Source organism: Silurus aristotelis (genome assembly GCF_946808225.1).
Source record: "Silurus aristotelis genome assembly, chromosome: 10".
In the NCBI taxonomy this organism is placed as follows: Eukaryota; Metazoa; Chordata; class Actinopteri; order Siluriformes; family Siluridae; genus Silurus; species Silurus aristotelis.
The window spans coordinates 12,861,193-12,880,404 of NC_139583.1; the positions used below are offsets into that span (position 1 = coordinate 12,861,193).

General features: G+C 42.2%; 1 protein-coding gene across 4 annotated transcripts in view; it reads right to left on the reverse strand.

Annotated features, from left to right (window-relative positions):
- znf423 (zinc finger protein 423) overlaps positions 1-19,212 on the reverse strand; it is a 152,056-nt gene that overhangs the window by 12,694 nt on the left and 120,150 nt on the right. For all 4 annotated transcript variants that reach the window (XM_083552025.1, XM_083552024.1, XM_083552026.1 and 1 more), the window contains 2 exons: positions 9,183-9,314; positions 5,699-5,814 (listed from right to left, as the gene is read on the reverse strand). In XM_083552025.1, coding sequence (XP_083408151.1) covers positions 5,699-5,814; positions 9,183-9,314 — 248 coding nt within the window. The remainder of the gene's footprint in view (positions 1-5,698; positions 5,815-9,182; positions 9,315-19,212) is intronic.

Genomic DNA, 19,212 nt, shown 5'->3' on the forward strand with positions numbered 1-19,212 from the left:
TAAAGCTAGTATCTTTGCATTCACTTGACATTTGGAGCAACAGCACATTGTATTAGTAGTTATGCTTTGCACTGCACTTTGCTGGATGTTGCTTGGTTTTCGTGTTTCTAAATGTCAGCGCATGTTTCCGACGCTGTGGTAACTTACCCAACCTCGTAAATAATGACTTTCCGAACTCCAGGAATGATTGTCATGTTGTCTGTGCAGACTTTAAAACCTGTATGTTGCAACTGTAACTGAAAATTCCCATATCTGCAAGCATTCTCGTTGCTGATTTATGCTGGACATAAACTGATAACGGAATAGATTATATGAGGTTGTAAAGACATTAAGCATATATATATATATATATATATATATATATATATATATATATATATATATATATATATATATATATATATATCTTTATACTCTAGTGCTTATTTTTCCCTCTTTGTTTTATGAACAGTATCTCACAAAAGTGAGTACTGGTGAAGATGATGGAGTGGCCAACTATGTGTCCAGAACTGAACAATATTGAGCACCTGTGGGATATCCTCAATCGGAAGGTGGAAAAGCAGCTCCGTGATGTCATCAAAAAGGAGTGGAAGAGGATCCCAGCAACAACCTGTGCAGGTCTGCTAAATTATATGCCCAGGAGGATTAAGTATATATAATAGTTGGCCACTCACAAAATATTGACACTTTGGACACAGTCTTAACATGTTCACTTTGGGTATACTCACTTTAGTTGGCAGCTATTTAGACAATAATTGTTGTATGTTGAGTTATTTTCAGAGGAAGATTTGTACTGCTACAAGCTGCACATTGACTGCTCTGAAATATATCAAAGTTTTATTTCTATACTCTTGTTCATTGAGGAAATAGACTAAAATGGTTGGTAAAATGAGAGGGGTGTACTCACTTTTGTGAGATACCATTTTTTTTTTTGTATGAAAAAAATGATGGTATCCTAAGCTTGTGTTGACGTATTCACCAATAGAGACTTCAAAACACTTTGTATGTTGCTCTGGATAAGGATGTCTGCAATACGTCATAAATGTGAACTTGAACCCAGGAATCGAGTTGTTCCAACATCATCCAAAAACATATCGTATACACATCGTTTCCATTGTCATCGAATAATTCATCCACACTTCTACACTTGCACAGCTTTCTTACATCACTTTGCCTACTGTTGTAAGAGAACTCACGTGCCTCAAATATTCAACATTTTCAGGTTGTCAAGGGGAGGAGGCAGGCATCAACAAACAAGTGCAAAGACCATTCCCAACCAACAGACACTTCAACAGGCACACCATGCACTCATTCAAACTGCTGACTGTGGTTAAATATTTAGCAGTGCTAAAAGAGAGTACTATATGCACACACACACACACACACACACACACACACACACACACACACACACACACACACACACACATGGGTGCTGGTCATGAGAGACTTGCAGCGCCCCCTGTAGGGCTTCAGTGTAGACAGCAGTGTTTAAATATGAGGCAGGTTGTCAGTGGATATCAGCAGAAGTCATGGAGGGGCCAACAGTGGGGCAGGATGGAATGGTTTGGGAAGGATAGCTAGAGAAACAAAACAACAGCACTCTCCCTCATACAAACACGCACAGATACACACACACATATGTACACATGCACAGTGTGAAGAAGGTCTCTGAAGTTTCCAGCAAAGGAGCGAGGATCTGGCAGCGTGGGTCTAGCTGCACTGATCAGGGCAAAGCATGACTTATTTACCAGCTTACGACTGCACTATTTATGGGACACAGGGGAGAAGAAGTGAGAGAGAGAAAGAGAAAGAGAGAGAGAGAGAGAGAGAGAGAGAGAGAGAGAGAAAAAGAAAGCGCAGGAGAGTGAGGTTAAAATATGCATGTGGCTGCTCATATATGGGTGAGAGTGTGGCAAAAAGAACACGATAGACAGAAAAAGGAGAATAATGGAGTTAGAAACTGTTAGTGGTGGTGCTGTGTGTGTGTGTGTGTGTGTGTGTGTGTGTGTGTGTGTGTGTGTGTGTGTGTGTGTGTGTGTGTGTGTGAATTATTAGAGGTGGAGGGGGGAAATGGCAATGCAGGAGGGAAACAGCATGATGCATTGAGTGTCCAGCAAAGGCTCATGGGAAGGTGGAGGTCCTAAGAGGGTAAGGGCATGTAGACTAGGGTCTTCCATCCATCGAGCCTCATTAACACACACACACACACACACACACACACACACACACACACACACACACACACACACACACACACACACACACACACACACACACAAAAGATCACACACAGTAAGACTTTGGTTAGCTGAGGTAGAATCAAGCTATAGAATCAAGCTATAGCCAAATGACCCTATTTTCATTCAGATTTTTATTAAATGTGGAAATTTGGTGTAACTGTTACTTAGAATGAACACATTATAAGGTTTGCTCTATAAAGAGCTTAAATCTTTAATCCTTTTGGAAGGTGTGGTCAGATATGCTGGTGCAATATGCGATTAAATCGTCTCTTCTTGTTCGATTTAAGTTTGTGGGCATGAGCTTTTTCTATAATGCATTAATTACTCAATTAGCTATGAACCATTAATGTATATCTGATGCATGATCATTTATGTCAGTTTAATTTACAGGTCTAGTCTAATCCAGACTAGTTCAAGTTGCTTGGATGTATTTCTGTAACTCAAATAACCACTCTTTACAACCCTTGTGAGCAGAAAATCATCTCAGAAAGAACAGCATGTCGAGCAGGTTTCAAGAACAGAGGACTACATAAGGTTTCCACCGCTGTCAAGAAGAAATAGAAGACGAATGAAAGACTGAAAATGGACAGTTCAAGAATAAATTTGCCTGGGTTTTTTCCAAATTGGCAGCTATCTCGTTTCACTGAGCCTGTGCTCAATGCATCCTCAGATTTCTGTTCTTGGCTGACAGGAGAGGAACCAGATGTGGTCTTCGGCAGGTGTTCCTATTAACTTGGCCAGTGAATGTATGTGATAGATAAATTCATTCTCTGAGTTGTAATTGGTTAGTACTTGAGGAAAATAGATAATAAAAAAAAACAAAATATTAAGGCGGATTGCAAGAATGAGAGCGCAAAGCCTTCACTCGATCCATGCTCTTCCTTACTGACACACCCACACATGCTTGGTTGGCCTGGAGCTCCAGGTCTGGCATGGTCGTAGGGGGGCCATAAGGGGACAGAGGAATGGAAGGAAAGATAGAGGAGGAAGACTGCACCCACTGGGCCATCGGCTGGGGTGAATATCTTGGCCGTCCAGCCTCAGGGCGAGGTGGACAGTGACCGACAGGGTCCAGCGCTCCTCCTGCTGCTAAATGGACTGACCGGCCATATGCCCAGCACCGCCGGCTCTACATCACTGTCACTACGTGGCTGGGGGTGGGGCTACATGCGGTGACCGAGAAGATAGGGGGCTTATGGGAGATTTAGGTCACACCCCCTCCTATAGCCTCGCTGAAAATATCAAAGTAGATGCATTGACATTAGCAGGCTATTAACCTTACATCTCACTACCAACACTGACTCCACCTTCCCTCTCACACATATACACACGCCGTTGTGTGCAGTGTGCAAGCTGGTGGCCCATAGCTCAGAAAGATGAATGCAGCATGGGCCAGGGCAGGATGAAGCTGACCCCAGCTGCCCACTGGAGCTTCATGGTGCTGAGTTATACACCAGCCTGCCCTTCTCAATCTGTCTGACCTATAAGCAGCACAGAGAAGAGTCAACGGAATCTATTATGCAGGGATAGACCTCAACCAAGTGTACAGACCTCTGCACAAAATCAACTACTGAACAATGGGGACTAATAAATTATTTTTTGTTTGGGAAACACATTGCAAAAGGGCACTAATATTCTATAAAATCTATAAAAACCGTAAAAAGGGCTTTCAGTGTGTGCCAGCTGGCTATAAAGCTAACCCATCATTTATCTCAAGGTTTTCTCATCCTTATAATGCAGATCCTTCACATAAATGGGTTCCGGAGTCTTAATAATAAGTTTCTTATTATTCATTTTTTTTTAAATACAGTAAAATCCAAACGAAGGACCAAAATACCTTCCCCAAAAAATGTGACCGTACCTTCAAGGAGATGATCCTTTCATTGACCAGCCACAAATGTATCTACTATTCTATTACTAATTTAATAGACGTTAAAAAAAGATAATTCCATTATTTTAAACACAGGCTGTAGGACTGTTAAATACTTGAAATAGTTTCATCACTATTTATAGTCTTTGCTTTTTAGCGCAATTCCAATTCCACAGACCATTCAAATAGCTATAAGAACTATTTAATAAGCATAATGTCTTTAACGAAGCTCGGTTGTGAGGTCACCACTGTAATTACATTTAAAAATCATGAACCACTAGCTATGATTCTTGGACTCTTGGGGGGTCCCTGGACCCCACTTAGAGAATCACTGGGAGGAATAAAGTTTTGAGTAACTGAGGAAAGTAACTGATTGTACCACTAGATTAAAAAAAATTTAATCATTCATAAAAATAATAACAAAGTGTATCAGATTTTTCCCCTAAACATTTAATGGTGCAGCTTTGGGAGCTTTGGTGGTGGGCCAGGAGGAGAGCACCACTGCAAGAATCATTTTCCATTTCTACTTTATCAATCCTTTTGGAATGAGATAAGATGAAGTAGGAAAGGAGTGTTGTAAAACCCACCTTGACAATTCCTGCTACTACACATATGCACAAAAAATCTTGTTGAACTATTCTTGTATCTCGTTGAGTCTCTGACTGTGTGTCTAAAAACATTAAAAATGCTATACCAGTATTTACAGTACAGTGTCTAACATATTTGTATAATAATTCAAATGCAAAATTATAATGCATCAATCGTTATTGATGAGTGACACAATCAGGACTGTGCAATCAATGTAATTTAAGCTACCTCACTGTGTATTTACATAGTGCCTGTGAAAATGAAATACCTAGTTTTTTTTAACGATTTAGCGAGACACGTGCATGTTCCATTTGTTTATATGCAACAAACTGGTTTTATTCAATGGTATTCATTTTCATTAAACTGTCACCTTAGACGATAACAGTAAGGTTTGAATGAAATACATTTAGCCATGTCATATTCCACTTCACAACTTTCTGCTTATATTTGGAAAACATGCCAACTCATTATAAAAATGCCATAAATGGAAATGGAAATTTAAGAGTGGATTCGCAGATCTATTACAAGAACAGCAAGGAAGGTCAAGTTGTGTACACTGATAAAAAAAAAAAGAAGATCTGATTAAAAGCATTTCATTTTTTAATGGGAAATAATTAGTCTATTATATTTGTATCCTCTGTGCAGCTCTTGGATTTACATATCCAGAAAGAAAATTTTATCCGTAAAAAAAATAAAATAAATAAAAAAGCAGTGTGGATTGCCAAGTTAATATCTGAGACTACAGCAAATGATCTCACTGAATTGCAAACCAATAGACCTAATTGTTGCTGTCTTGAGAACGCACCATGTTTCCCCTAATAAGTCTACCATTAGCTCTGATTTGTCGCACGTCTTACGTCAGATGGCTGACATGACTCTCAGTCTGAGGTCCAATGTAAACACCCCACACCCACACAGTCAGAAGCGTGCGGCTTATCGGCCAAGTTACCTTCCGTGGGAAAACTGGAATGTTTTTAGTAAGGAGTAAGTGACTAACCTGCAGCTCAGTCTGGAAGAAGAACTTCTGTGGACACTGTGAGCAATCGTAGATCTTGTCTTCCTGCCCATGCACGGCGAAGATGTGCTGCTGCAACTTATTGGCTTGGACGAACACTGGAGGACAGGTAGAAGGAAGAAAAAGAATCAAATGATTGTCTGAAAAACTTGCAGTCACTCTCTCAGGGAAAAGTGATGTCTGATGGTGATTGAGTTGGTGAACAAGCAAAAAAATCATAAGAGACCACACAACACACATCTACCTTTAGTGCAAGAGAACGCAAACAGCTCATAGAAATGACGCAACAGACACATGAGGTGAGAAGAAAAAAAAAGCATTCTGTCTCTCTGTGCAAAAAAGGGATGGTATAAAGAAATGAGTGAAGGGATGGAAACTGTAGGTAGACTGTACTATGCCCTCAAGGATTTTGCCCTCAAGGATATTTATCAATAAATCATCCCCCCTCCCCTTTCCCCAGAATTTTCAGTTGTGTTACTGTGGTTCTTTTTTTATTTAATTTTTTTATTTTTTCAGTAAACTTAACTTGTAATGTGTGTGTGTGTGTGTGTGTGTAGAAAACATGAATTATTGAAACTCCCTAGAGGACTGCCAGTCTCTTACTTATTCATAAGCCACACAGGAATAGAGTAAAAAAAAAAGGCCTGAATACCTACTCTATGTGTTGCGGGATGGGGTGGAGGGTAAGGGGTGGCTGATGGGTGTAGAGAGCTAGACAAAGTAAAGAGTAAGAAGAGATCAAGGGGACAAAAATGAGCAGGACAAGTTGTTGGACACCATGATACACCAGAGAGATGGAAATGGAAAAACAAACAGTGAGTCACAGTTTAAGAGAAAGAAAGAGTGAGTGTGTGTGTGTGAGAGAGAGAGAGAGAGAGAGAGAGAGAGAGAGAGAGAGAGAGAGAGAGAGAGAGAGAGCCTGAACAAAAAAAAAATTCAGGAGTATTTTATATGTCAGTGGTGAACATTGAAATTGAAAAAAAAGGGGTGGGGAGGGTGGTAATAAAGAGCTGGGGTTGAACAGTCAGGCCTATAACACCAGTCAGTAATGCTGACAAGCTCAAATAATGATTCCTGATTCCCAAACGTCGGCTGACATGACAAGTGGTTCAAAGTGACTTTCAAAAGTGTCTATGAACGTAACATCCAACACACACACACTGCTGTTTAGCTAAAAGCACACGTACAGAGAGGGCTCTGGTCTGGAGAGACTGAGCGGATTACATCACTTTTCTATAAAGCTGCCCTTTATTCTCTGACCTCTGCTAATGCTTTTTGCTAAACACACACATGCACACACATACATGTAACAGGCTCACCTTAATAACCTTCACATAAATGCTAAGCCTTTTAAACTGCCATGGTTTTAACCCTGTGCAGTAACAGAACACCTTTAAAAGCTACAGCAGCTTCAGCTTCCAAAATCAGTTTTGTCTCTTATAGCACTGTTATTTGGTCTCCTAACCTTTGCAGGGATGCTAACATGACTGTCCTCGAAGGCAAAAAGGAAATACCAATTAACTCCAGCACAAATATTGAGATGTGCGAATTCACAGGGCAGAGGTCGCGTAGATGGCAAAGTAACTACGTCTACTATTTCCTTAAATGATTTGATGTTGATAGTGAAATATTAATTGGCAATAATAAAAAAAGCATCTATATTTTGTAAGGCCTCTTCAAACTAAATAAAACAATAATAAGCAATTATTTGAAAGAAGCTATAATTCTTCATATTATTTGAAAGAAGCATTACAATCAAAATCATGTCTGCTTTGGGTGATTTTTTTACTTGATTATTTAGTAATGATGATGAGTGATGGCAGCATGATACTCTGTTATTGCAGAATTTGAATATTGAGTTGTACTGGTGAGAATCCAGAAAGCTTCGTTCTTAATAATTGACTGATGTATCTGTATCTGTAAAGGCATTTAGTGCTTTCCTGAAGGACACTGAGTGTCCTGTTAGCTTTGTTCTCTCATCAACTCTCAGCTAATTGCATTGTATTCGTTAGAATAATGATGATCTCTGTTCTTAAATGTGTTTCAACAGCAGCCGTGCCACACTCTTATTATAAGTATGATGATCATACTGGAAAAAAAAATGTTTCACCTTCTCCTTACTCCTCTCCTCTCACTTCTCTAGCAGGCTAAGCCGGGGTAGCTGGAGTGGCACGTTCTGCCCAGGAGGCCTCCAGTCCCACCAGACATCTCAACAGGGAGGTCAGAACTCATTAACTTTACTGTGAGTGCATCGGGAGTGCTGGACTGCCCGGGACACCCTGACTCCTCCATGCTGACCTTTATTACACCTTTATTATTCCTCTGCTTCCACATAAGATCCTTTCATAATATTTTCTTTCTGAATTATGTCCATAGAGAAATATATCCTGAATGGTAAAGTGCAGTCATTTTATTTCTTTATTTCTTTACTTCACTAAAGTCACAGCCTGACTAAAAACCAGCAGAGAAATAGGCCAAACTGGAAGATTCTCCTATACACTTTATATTGGTATTTAGCTGTGACTAGCTCCCGCTAGCAGTGTTGTGATGGGAGGGAAATATATTTGTATAAGAACAAGTCCATCTTCTTATCTTAAATCCAAGTAAATTTTTAAGTGTTTAGGCAATGCTTTGTTAGTTAGGAGTTTGTTGGCAGTATATCTTGCTTGCTAATCTGTACAGTTTTGTTGCTAGCAAACAATAAAAAAGTAAAAAAAAAAACAGCTGTTTGTGTTCTTATAGATTCATTTTTACACAGATTTATATAAAATCTGCTGCCTATGAATAAAATGATTTCTTTTTACATTTTGTATAATACTGTGTTGAAATACAAAGAAAAATGTTGTCAGAAAAAGCTCACCAAACTCGGACTTACGTAAGTGCATTCGATCTGAAAGTTTGTGATCTGAAACTGTTTATCTTGGAAAAAAACCTTAACTAAAAGAAATTTTGTTTTCAAAATGTTGCTGACACAAAGTAAGTGTAAGCAAGCCTTCACTTTTCTACACAAGGCACTTCAAGTTATGGATATAAAAGGTTCACACCTGTTTTTCTGCTTATCCATGCAGTCTCATTAATGTAATGTGTTAAATCAGTTCAATTCATTAGCAAGACAAGGAGACAGAAAATACAGAAGACGCAGCCAGCAGAGAGGACACAAAAAAAGTGTGCAGTTATTAAGATTAGGTTACAAACAAACTCATCTGTTTAATTGCACACAATTAGGGCATGTGCAAGAGAGCATGTAATAGAGAACGTCTGCATTTCCATACGCGCATGCAATCATGCATCATTAACCTACACGAATGAATGCAATTACACACGTGTATCAGTGAGTCGGGAACACACTGAAAGTGATCACGCTGTAATTTTTGAACATGATGATGTGTGTGCAGACATCCCACGTACACATGCCTTCTGTGCCCCTGACCCTATGCCCTTGACCCCATGGGCAAGTCCCCCTTACCTGTGAAGCAGACAGGGCACTTGAAGGTGCCGCCCATGCCCTCGAAGCTGTGCTCGATCAGGTGGCATAAGAGCTTGGCTGGAGAGTCAAACATCTGGTTACACAGCTTGCACTCGTGATTGATGCCTTCCTCTGCAACAGAAGAGCCCATTATACAACAGGTTACACATGCAGCACTGGGGTCAGCTTCAAGACAGAGAAAAAGAAAAGAGGTAGTGGGAGGAAAGTATTAAAAAAAGGAATAAACAGACACACAATCTCTCTCTCTCTCTCTCTCTCTCACACACACACACACACACACACACACACACACACACACACACACACACACACACACACACACACACACACACACACACCTAGAATTTAACTATAGTTTCTGTACAAGACAAACATTATGATGTCTTTATGGCTATAGATAAAAGTAGTGCATTCAGCCTTGTTCTCCTCACTCCAGACTGTCCAAACTGACCATTCCATCCACACTGTCCCTCCTTCTCTCTCTCCTATCCTCCCATGCCCAGTCCTGTCTTTTTCCCGACCGGTAATTGCCTGCCACCCCCTGCACAGTGGGTACCATGCCCTCCCCCCTGCCTGCAGCTCTATTTTAAGCTGGCCAGAATGACATCAGTGGCCCCCTGCTTCCAACCAGAGTAGGACAGATGAAAGGTGGGCGTTGGGTCATAGCTGGGTGCCTCCGTTCCCTTCTTATCACCCACACGCCACACAGACCTGAGCGCTGCCCTCCTGCCAGCTGCGTTGCATCATCCTGCCCATCTCTAGACCCCCTACACCAATCCCCCTATCCCTTCATGAAGATATGGGGTGGCACAGAAGCTATACGAAATCTTGCAAGCTCCAGGGGTGTTTGGGGTTAATAAACTCTTCAATCAACCACCCCGCCATCCCCCGGACCTTCCAAACTCCTCTCCGAAAAAACACGACCTCCGATGATTCTAATCTAAGCGGTGTTTTAAAGGCCTGAGCAGGGGAGCTTTAATCCTGTCTGAAAGGACAGGGAGGGGTGAGAAAGCAGGTTAGCTCAGCTAGGTGTGGGGTTTAGAGTTTTTTTTTTTTTAAGATAGATTGGCAAGGACAGAGCTTTGGTGCATTTTCTCAAAGACGTTGGGATAAGAGATGAATCCTATTGTAAAAAGGAGTTGGAATCAACAGCAATAGGGCATTCACAGGATATTCTGGATGAGCCATTATTGTATAGCAGGATGAGAAGCTTTAAATTAGATAGAGAGAGAAAGGAGAGGGAGAGGAAAGAGAGCACAACGACACCAAAGAGAAACATTGGGGAAATGAGAGGGATATGGGGAGAGGAAGGGAATTCTGCTAAAGAAAGCAGAAAACAAAGGGATAATTGGGCTGTCCAGCCAAAAGTAATGGTAGCTAGGGGGCCTGTGTGTGTGTGTGTGTGTGTGTGTGTGTGTGTGTGTGTGTGTGTGTGTGTGTGTGTGTGTGTGTGTGTGTGTGTGTTTGTGTGTTTGTGTGTGCGTGTGCGATAAAAAACATGCTCCTCTCTGTGAGCCCTGCTGTGGTTTGATCAGCAAGTGTGCAACATGCTCCATCATCTGTTTTTTAGCCTCTACTCTAACACTAAGCTCTAAGCTCTAAGTGTGTGTGTGTGTGTGTGTGTGTGTGTGTGTGTGTGTGTGTGTGTGTGTGTGTGTGTGTGTGTGTGTGTGTGTGTGAAAGAGAGACACATATAGGGATTGCTTGTTACCATCAACCAACCCCATGGTGTCAGGGAGAGTATTTGATCAGTGGAGCTGACATGCACTGCTTTGGGAGAAAGACTGCAGTGTACTAAGGGGAGCCATCCTATAGCTAAAGACCAAACACCCACACACCACACACACACACACACGCACACTCAAACAAAGCAAGCATGTAAGAAAATGAATCACGCCATAAGAAGACCAGAGAAGCCTAATGGAGGACACAGGGAGAGGCTGCCAAAAATGTTGCTAGCAAAAGCGCAATCATGCCAAAGAACTGGCCAAAAAAGTTCACCGCCTTTTTTTTTCTCTCAGAGGCAGACGGAGAGAACATTCCAGGTGTGTGGAAGTGTAATGCCTGCCTGGAAGCACACCATATTCAATTACAGCCTCTGCCAAACAGGAGATTCAGCGCATGTAAAGGCATAGGGGATGGAGAGATAAACTGATTGATGGATCGATCAGCTAATCAGAGTCAGAGGAGTCGCATTGTTGGCAGGGCACAGACAGCACAGCTCGATCGAGGAAACAGCAGGAAAATGTTATTAAACACCCTTTAAAACCGTCTTTAATCCCCAAGCATTATTATGGAGAAAAGAAATGTGACTGCTCTGTTAGAGGTGACAGGCAGGAAAAAACAAAAAAACAAACCAACTACATCGTGTATACACTCACCTGCCACTTTATTAGGTACGACTGTCCAACTGCTCATTAACGCAAATTTCTAATCAGCCAATCACATGGCAGCAACTCAATGCATTTAGGCATGACAACATGGTCAAGACGATCTGCTGCAGTTCAAACCGAGCGTCAGAATGGGGAAGAAAGGTGATTTAAGTGACTTTGAACGTGGCATGGTTGTTGGTGCCAGACGGGCTGGTCTGAGTATTTCAGAAACTGCTGATCTACTGGGATTTTCACGCACAACCATCCCTAGGGTTTACAGAGAATAGTCCGAAAAAGAGAAAATATCCAGTGAGCGGCAGTTCTGTGGGCGCAAATGCCTTGTTGATGCCAGAGGTCAGAGGAGAATGGCCAGACTGGTTCGAGCTGATAAAAAGGCAACAGTAACTCAAATAACCACTCGTTACAACCGAGGAATGCAGAAGAGCATCTCTGAACGCACAACACGTCGAACCTTGATGCGGATGGGCTACAGCAGCAGAAGACCACACCGGGTGCCACTCCTGATAGCTAAGAACAGGAAACTGAGGCTACAATTCGCATAGGCTCACCAAAATTGGACAATAGAAGATTGGAAAAACGTTGCCTGGTCTGATGAGTCTCGATTTCTGCTGCGACATTCGGATGGTAGGGTCAGAATTTGGCATCAACAACATGAAAGCATTGATCCAGCCTGCCTTGTATCAATGGTTCAGGCTGGTGGTGGTGGTGTAATGGTGTGGGGGATATTTTCTTGGCACACTTTGGGCCCATTAGTACCAATTGAGCATCGTGTCAATGCCACAGCCTACCTGAGTATTGTTGCTGACCATGTACATCCCTTTATGACCACAGTGTACCCATCTTCTGATGGCTACTTCCAGCAGGATAACGTACCATTTCATAAAGCGCGAATCATCTCAGACCGGTTTCTTGAACATGACAATGAGTTCACTGTACCCAAATGGCCTCCACAGTCACCAGATCTCAATCCAATAGAGCACCTTTGGGATGTGGTGGAACGGGAGATTCGCATCATGGATGTGCAGCCGACAAATTTGCAGCAACTGCATGATGCTATCATGTCAATATGGACCAAAATCTCTGAGGAATGTTTCCAGTACCTTGTTAAATCTATGCCACGAAGGATTAAGGCAGTTCTGAAGGCAAAAGGGGGTCCAACCTGTTACTAGTAAGGTGTACCTAATATATATATATATATATATATATATATATATATATATATATATATATATATATATATATATATATATATATATATATATATAAATCAGTACCTGATTACACTATATGTTGTGTTGTTTTAATGGCAAATATTTAGGTGGAAGTCTTTTATAGTTGAACTCTATTATAATTTTGAAATTCAGGCTCTGGGTTATGTCCACACACACACACACACACACACACACAACCACACACACACACACACACACACACACACACACACACACACACACACACACACATGTTTTTAGCTTTCTTAAAATTGTTTTGCGTCGGATATGTTGCATTAAATCGGATAACACAAACACAAAAAAAGACAGTATTTGTGTCATTATTCCACCAACTAAGCATACCTCCATCGTGCACAAACACTGCAGTGGCTGTCACTAAACCTTAGCCAATGTGCTTCCAGCTAATTGACCAGAGGGAGCCAGGTGGAGCTCTGGCTCTGCACTCTCCCCCAAGACCCACATGTTTGTAATGAGCTCTTGTTCTCATCTCCCGCCTCTTGTCCTTTACTCTCCTCTTCCTCTACACTGTGATCTTCTTCCTGTCCATCTCCCACCACTTCCGTTCTTTTCCTGCTCCCTCTCTCTCTTCGTGCTTCGTTCTCTCTCCTCCCACCCACCCCCTGTAGCATGCTCTGGCACATAAATGAGCTGTGAGGATGGGAGCAGCGGATCCCGCTGGGTTCAGCCCTTCTCGCCCCGGCCCTAAGGCCTGCAGCTCCGGCCCCAGATTGATGGACCGGATGGCGAGCGAGAGAGCGGGAGAGCAACGAGAGGGAGGGGTGGAGGGGGAAAAGGAGAGATGGGGGCCAGGGCGAAAGAAGGGGTGGAGGCAACTGGGCTTCTCTAGGGGGTGAGCTCAAGGTGTGTTGCCATGGCAACTCGAAGAGGGAGAGCAGGGAGAAGCGGCGGCGTGCTGAGCTTGACCCATGCCGGTGGGGGTGGCAATGTGGGCCAAAGCGGGAGTGTACGCTCACACACGCTCCCTCACACACACACACACACACACACACACACACACACACACACACACACACACACACACACACACACACTCACATGCTCACACACACAGAGATACACACGCACTGCTGCAGAGCTGGAAGGGTCTCAGGAGCTACTGATTCCTACTCACTCCCTCTTCCTGTCTTTCTTAGCACTTACACATAAATACACAGAGTACTGCAGTGCTGAGACAATCCCAAGAGCTACGCAGAAACACACACACACACACACACACACACAAACACGTACACCCAACGCCACAATTCGAATCAATCTACACCGTCTCCTTAATGCACAAGTTTCCCTCATGCCCACTCAGACCCAGCTACAGTCTCTCTTCAAATTATACATGGCTATCACATACAGTGTCCTCAGTGACTCAAAGAAACATACAACACACACACACACACACACACACATGCGTATATACACACACTGCCTTTAAGCACGAGAGGTACATTTGCTAACTCACCCTCCCTGTCTCACACTATTTCCCCTTCTCTCCATCCCTCCTGGCTGCGGGTCTAATTCGCACGTTTCCCATTATCTGCAGCAAATATTTCCGAAATGCTCTCTCTTGTTTGCTCCCCCAAGCTTTCTCTCTCTGGCTGCCAAACGGGAAGGAGTCTCCGGCTTCGGATAGTTTTGGCAGCGGCGGACGGCATATGGAGCTGACCAGCTTGGAATCTCCTATCAGATTACATAACAGTGGGATGCTGGATCCCTCCGACATGCAGAAAACCGACCTTCATGCAAACAAGCAAACAAACAAAGTCTCCTTCCAAGGCACACGCCAAAGCCATTTTTCCCCTTTTTTTTTCTTTTTAGCGATTCTGACCTCTGCGAGCGTTGTGCCTCGGGAAAATTTCTTTGGATGTATGTTTTTAAACCGAGAACTACATTAACATCCAGCATCTGCAGCTGTTTACGTATATGGATGCAAATCTATTACATGTCTTGATTGTGTGAAAGCTTCGGTGCTCGAACAAATCAATTTTTTTCTTTACTTCTCTACCTCCCTTGTTATACCCTATTACACTATAGTATTCTTCTCCAGGGGACTTTATTACCCATAAAGCATTACCGGAGCTTCTGCAGCACAAATGCACCACCAAAATAACACTCATCTTCCCCACACTTCTATTTATCTGCCCATAAAGTGCCACTTACAAAGCGCCTTTATTTTTTTATTAAATTACTATTATTTTTTTTTACAAATCAGGTCTTAGTACTATTAACTCCTCCCCACTTTTTAGTATTTGACCAATCAGCACACATCAAATGGGTTCTCGCATCTTGGTCTTGCTGCGGCTGCCTGCTGGTCACCCAGTACTAGCAGAAGCAGTCTCTTTCCACTTACACACAAAAAACACACACACACACACACACGCACACACACACACACACACACACACACACACACACACAGATAAGTGGGCTGATAAAGAGATGGCACACTGTGCGATGGGCAGTGGCCTGCAGCCCACTGCAATCAAAGCAGTGGAGAAATCAGCCAAAGACAGGGCTGGAGCAGAGCGGGCAGCCTCAGTGCTGGGCATCGATACAACACACTGACCTTGCTACGACCGCGCAAACAGGGGTGGTCAAAAATGAGGGGCAACGTGTTACTGCTCTTTTTGATGGCCAGTGAAATGTCAGTCACTGGGTCACTTATTTGCATGTGTTCACATGCACTCTATCCGTGTATCCCCTACTCCTTACTTTTTCCCATATGTACAATTTGCAAGAACCGTATGATAAAGTCTTTATAAACAGTATTTCCTCTCTAGGCACTCTATACTTCGCTGTTCAGCCACCTGTCTGACATTCACAGCATCTGTATGGTCTTTTCTCTACCTCTCGCATTCACACACCCATAAAGTCAACTCGTGCACCGGAATGTTAAGCAGTTTCCAAACGTTTTAACATTATTGGCCGTTTGTTTTCATGCAGTAAATCAGCAATAAAACACGCACCGGGAATTGTATCACGTCTCGGCTTGCCATGGCAACAGTGTCACGTGTTCTTTGTTTCTGTTTGAGTTTCTGCCGCCACTATTTTTCCCTCCATTAACTAGTGCATTTCTCCTGTGTTTCACGCAGGTGTGCCTGTATGGGCGCCAACGTTTGTGAACCTTTTATACATTCTGATTAAAAGCTATATCCACTAGATGGCACATCTGTATTGGGAAGCTTCAATGACAACCTTTTAACAATTGACCATCCTGGAGCACAGATTTGTTTAACACACGCACAAGCTCTTCTAGTTCCCTTTCTAAAACTTTCCGCCATCGTCATCATAGTCCATTGCCAACCTCAAAATTTTAATGCTGGCAATCTGTTTCTCGATCTCTCTATCACACACAACCCCAGATTGTTAATTGCAGAAGAGAGGGTAATTACGGCTCTAGTCAGCGGTCAGCTGTGTTTGGGCCAGTGTTGCTGGCCAGGCCATGGTCTGTATGGAGTCTTATTGAATTTGAGGACTGGTGCTCAGTGTGGCCTGAGCAGCATGCCTTCTGGACTGGCTCGCTCTCACTTTCTTTCACACACACACACACACACACACACACACACACACACACACACACACACACACACACACACACACACACATGCAAGAACTATCTGAACACACTACTATCTGATGAACAAACTTAATAGAATGTGATAGGCTGCTTTTAAAAGTAATTGCCTCCAGAGAACACAGCTGCTTTAAACATTAGTAAAATAACAACTTATGAAAACATGCAAGTATAAGCATACATAAAGTAATCCAAAAGTGACAGGGTAGTCCTACACACTGCCAAGTATATATCTAAAATATGTACTGATAGTGTGAGACTATTTGTATCTTTACATGTACACATATGTGCCTGTGTACATATGTGCACTATGCCCCTGGGTGCATGGTGAGGGCTTTTCTATCCATGCCCAATCTCGCAAATGCAGCTAGAAAGCAATTCCACAATAATAGTTAATTGTTGCTTTGGCCCCTGAGGACATGCTAGCCTCCAGGGACTATATTTCTGTCTTCCCCCCTTGATGCAAACACATATGTGAGGCACAAATCCACATAATTACATCTGTTGTGTATTTCGTGTGCTTGCACAGGAATGCAAACTGCAGCTCAGGCTACTTTGTTCTGTAAAGTAGCCTGGGTCGACGGTGCCTGCCTGCTGCCTGTTTTTCTCTTTACATCCCTGCCTCTCCTTTCTATCAGGACACCAACCATGTCTTTGGTCATGGTTGTGAATTATCTGCCTGCAAAGGAAGCCCGGAAAAAAAAAAACAACACAAGGAAATATGAGCAAGCAGCAGGATGCTAATAATGCACCTCCAGCTGTTCAAGTTAACCTGCAAATGTGTCCATCTGTACCTCCAGGGAGACGGGGGAGTGGGGAAAGGGGGAGAGAGAGAGAGAGAGAGAGAGAGAGAGGACAGGAGATCTAAATAAGTAAACACTGGAAAAAGCACATGATGCAGAACAGAATGGAAGAATGAAAACAAGAAGAAGATAGAGATTGAGAGAGTGATTATGTAGTGTGTGTATTGAGGTTGTTCTGGCAGGAAATCCGCGATGTCTAACAGCAAGAGTGACCTTGCTGGGTTTGGACTGTCCCTGCCCTCCCCTGCATGCAGCTGTGCCCTCCATGCTGGACAGCATTACATACACACATCTGGCTAGGTTTTTAACTAACCTCTGATGCACTGACACAACACTACATACACTCTATACATCAACACATTTATAATGCAAAGAATATTATACTATCCTAACTTTAATTTTGAACCTTCAGGTCAACCATGTACATGTTCAAGTTTAAGTTTATTCCTATAGTGCTTTTAAAAATGGACATTGTCTCAAAGCAGCTTTACAGAATGTGAGATTTATAGAACGATTGAGGAAAGCGACTGTGGCCAGGAAAAACTCCCTCAGATGATATGAGGAAGAAAGCTGAGAGGAACCACACTCAAAAGGGGAACCCATCCTAATATTAAGTGTTATCAAGAATGTGATTATAAATCATAAAAACAATACAAAACACTGGAAAGTGAGAACTATCATGAGCACCAGAGTGTATGATTATGAGTAATGTCCTTTCTACAGTCTTATACAGTCAACTTATTGAAGCTGTGGAACCAGGAGCTTCTGAGCAACTCCTAAAATAGCTCAACATCTGAGATCATTATAGATCCAGTGTATAAATTTACAGTTGAACGCTTATATACTGTTTGTCTTTTAGCTTTAATCAATATTCAATTTGCTCCACAAGGCCCCTTTCGACTGAACATATTGGTAAGTAGACCCTCACATCAGCCCTTGACCCAAACCCCAACAACACTGCCACATCTGGTACACATATCCCAAAGCCACATTCACTGTGGCTGCCAATATGATCCACCACTCAAAAAATATCTACTCAGCAGTTATCCTGAGGTAATCCACTTCTACTGACTGAGTAGAAACAAGCAGGCTGGTACCAACCTATAGAACAACATTAAGTGAATTAAAACAGTAGCTATTGGGTATGTATCGCAAAGTCACCATCTTTATCTGTCTCTATTCTTTAAAAAATTTTCTCCAATCTTTGCTTTCTGTGTTCTTTGGAATTAAAAATGGAATCACTAAAGAACATAAGAAATAGAGGAAGACACACCAGTCCTGTCAGCATGGTCTGTGAGTTCTGGCACTAACAATTTGTTATCACTCAAGTTCGCAAATTGGTAGCAAATGGGTAGTGCATTGGACTGCTTTTAACCCTGCATGCAATATTTTCTAACATTTGCTGGTTCTTTCCCCTAACTAGCCTACTTTAACCACTAGGGTTATACAGGCAGGTAATAATGACCACTTCATGCGGATCTTATTGTTGAACACCATGAAAGTAAAGGTTTCTGACAAGCTTTTCTGACAAACCTGTAAAAAAAAAAAATCATATATTGCATATGAACACCTTATCTGTTCAATTTTAATAATATATTTGCATTTGGCTACATCATTAGCAGGTATACAAATAGAAATGTGCAAAATGTGCACATATTCAAACTTAAAAAAGATTTCAGAAACATAATTACGCAATATTCATACAAGGACCCCAAAAAAGAAAGATAAAAAAGAAAGAATGAACGAAAAAAAAATAATCTTTCGATAAGTACTCCGGCTCATTCTGCATTGTAGAGACAACTGTCATTTGCTAAGCCTCTTTACAAAGTAAGCTGGGCCTCTGTCTCTGATGTCTCGGTTATTCCCTGAGTAGGGCGCCGCCTTTGATGTCACTTAATGGAATGGCTTTCATTCTGCAGATTAGGGAATAGGGAACGAGAGAAAGGGAAGCGACCCCATCCTCCTGTAGAATGATGAAGAAGTCTGCGTGCATTC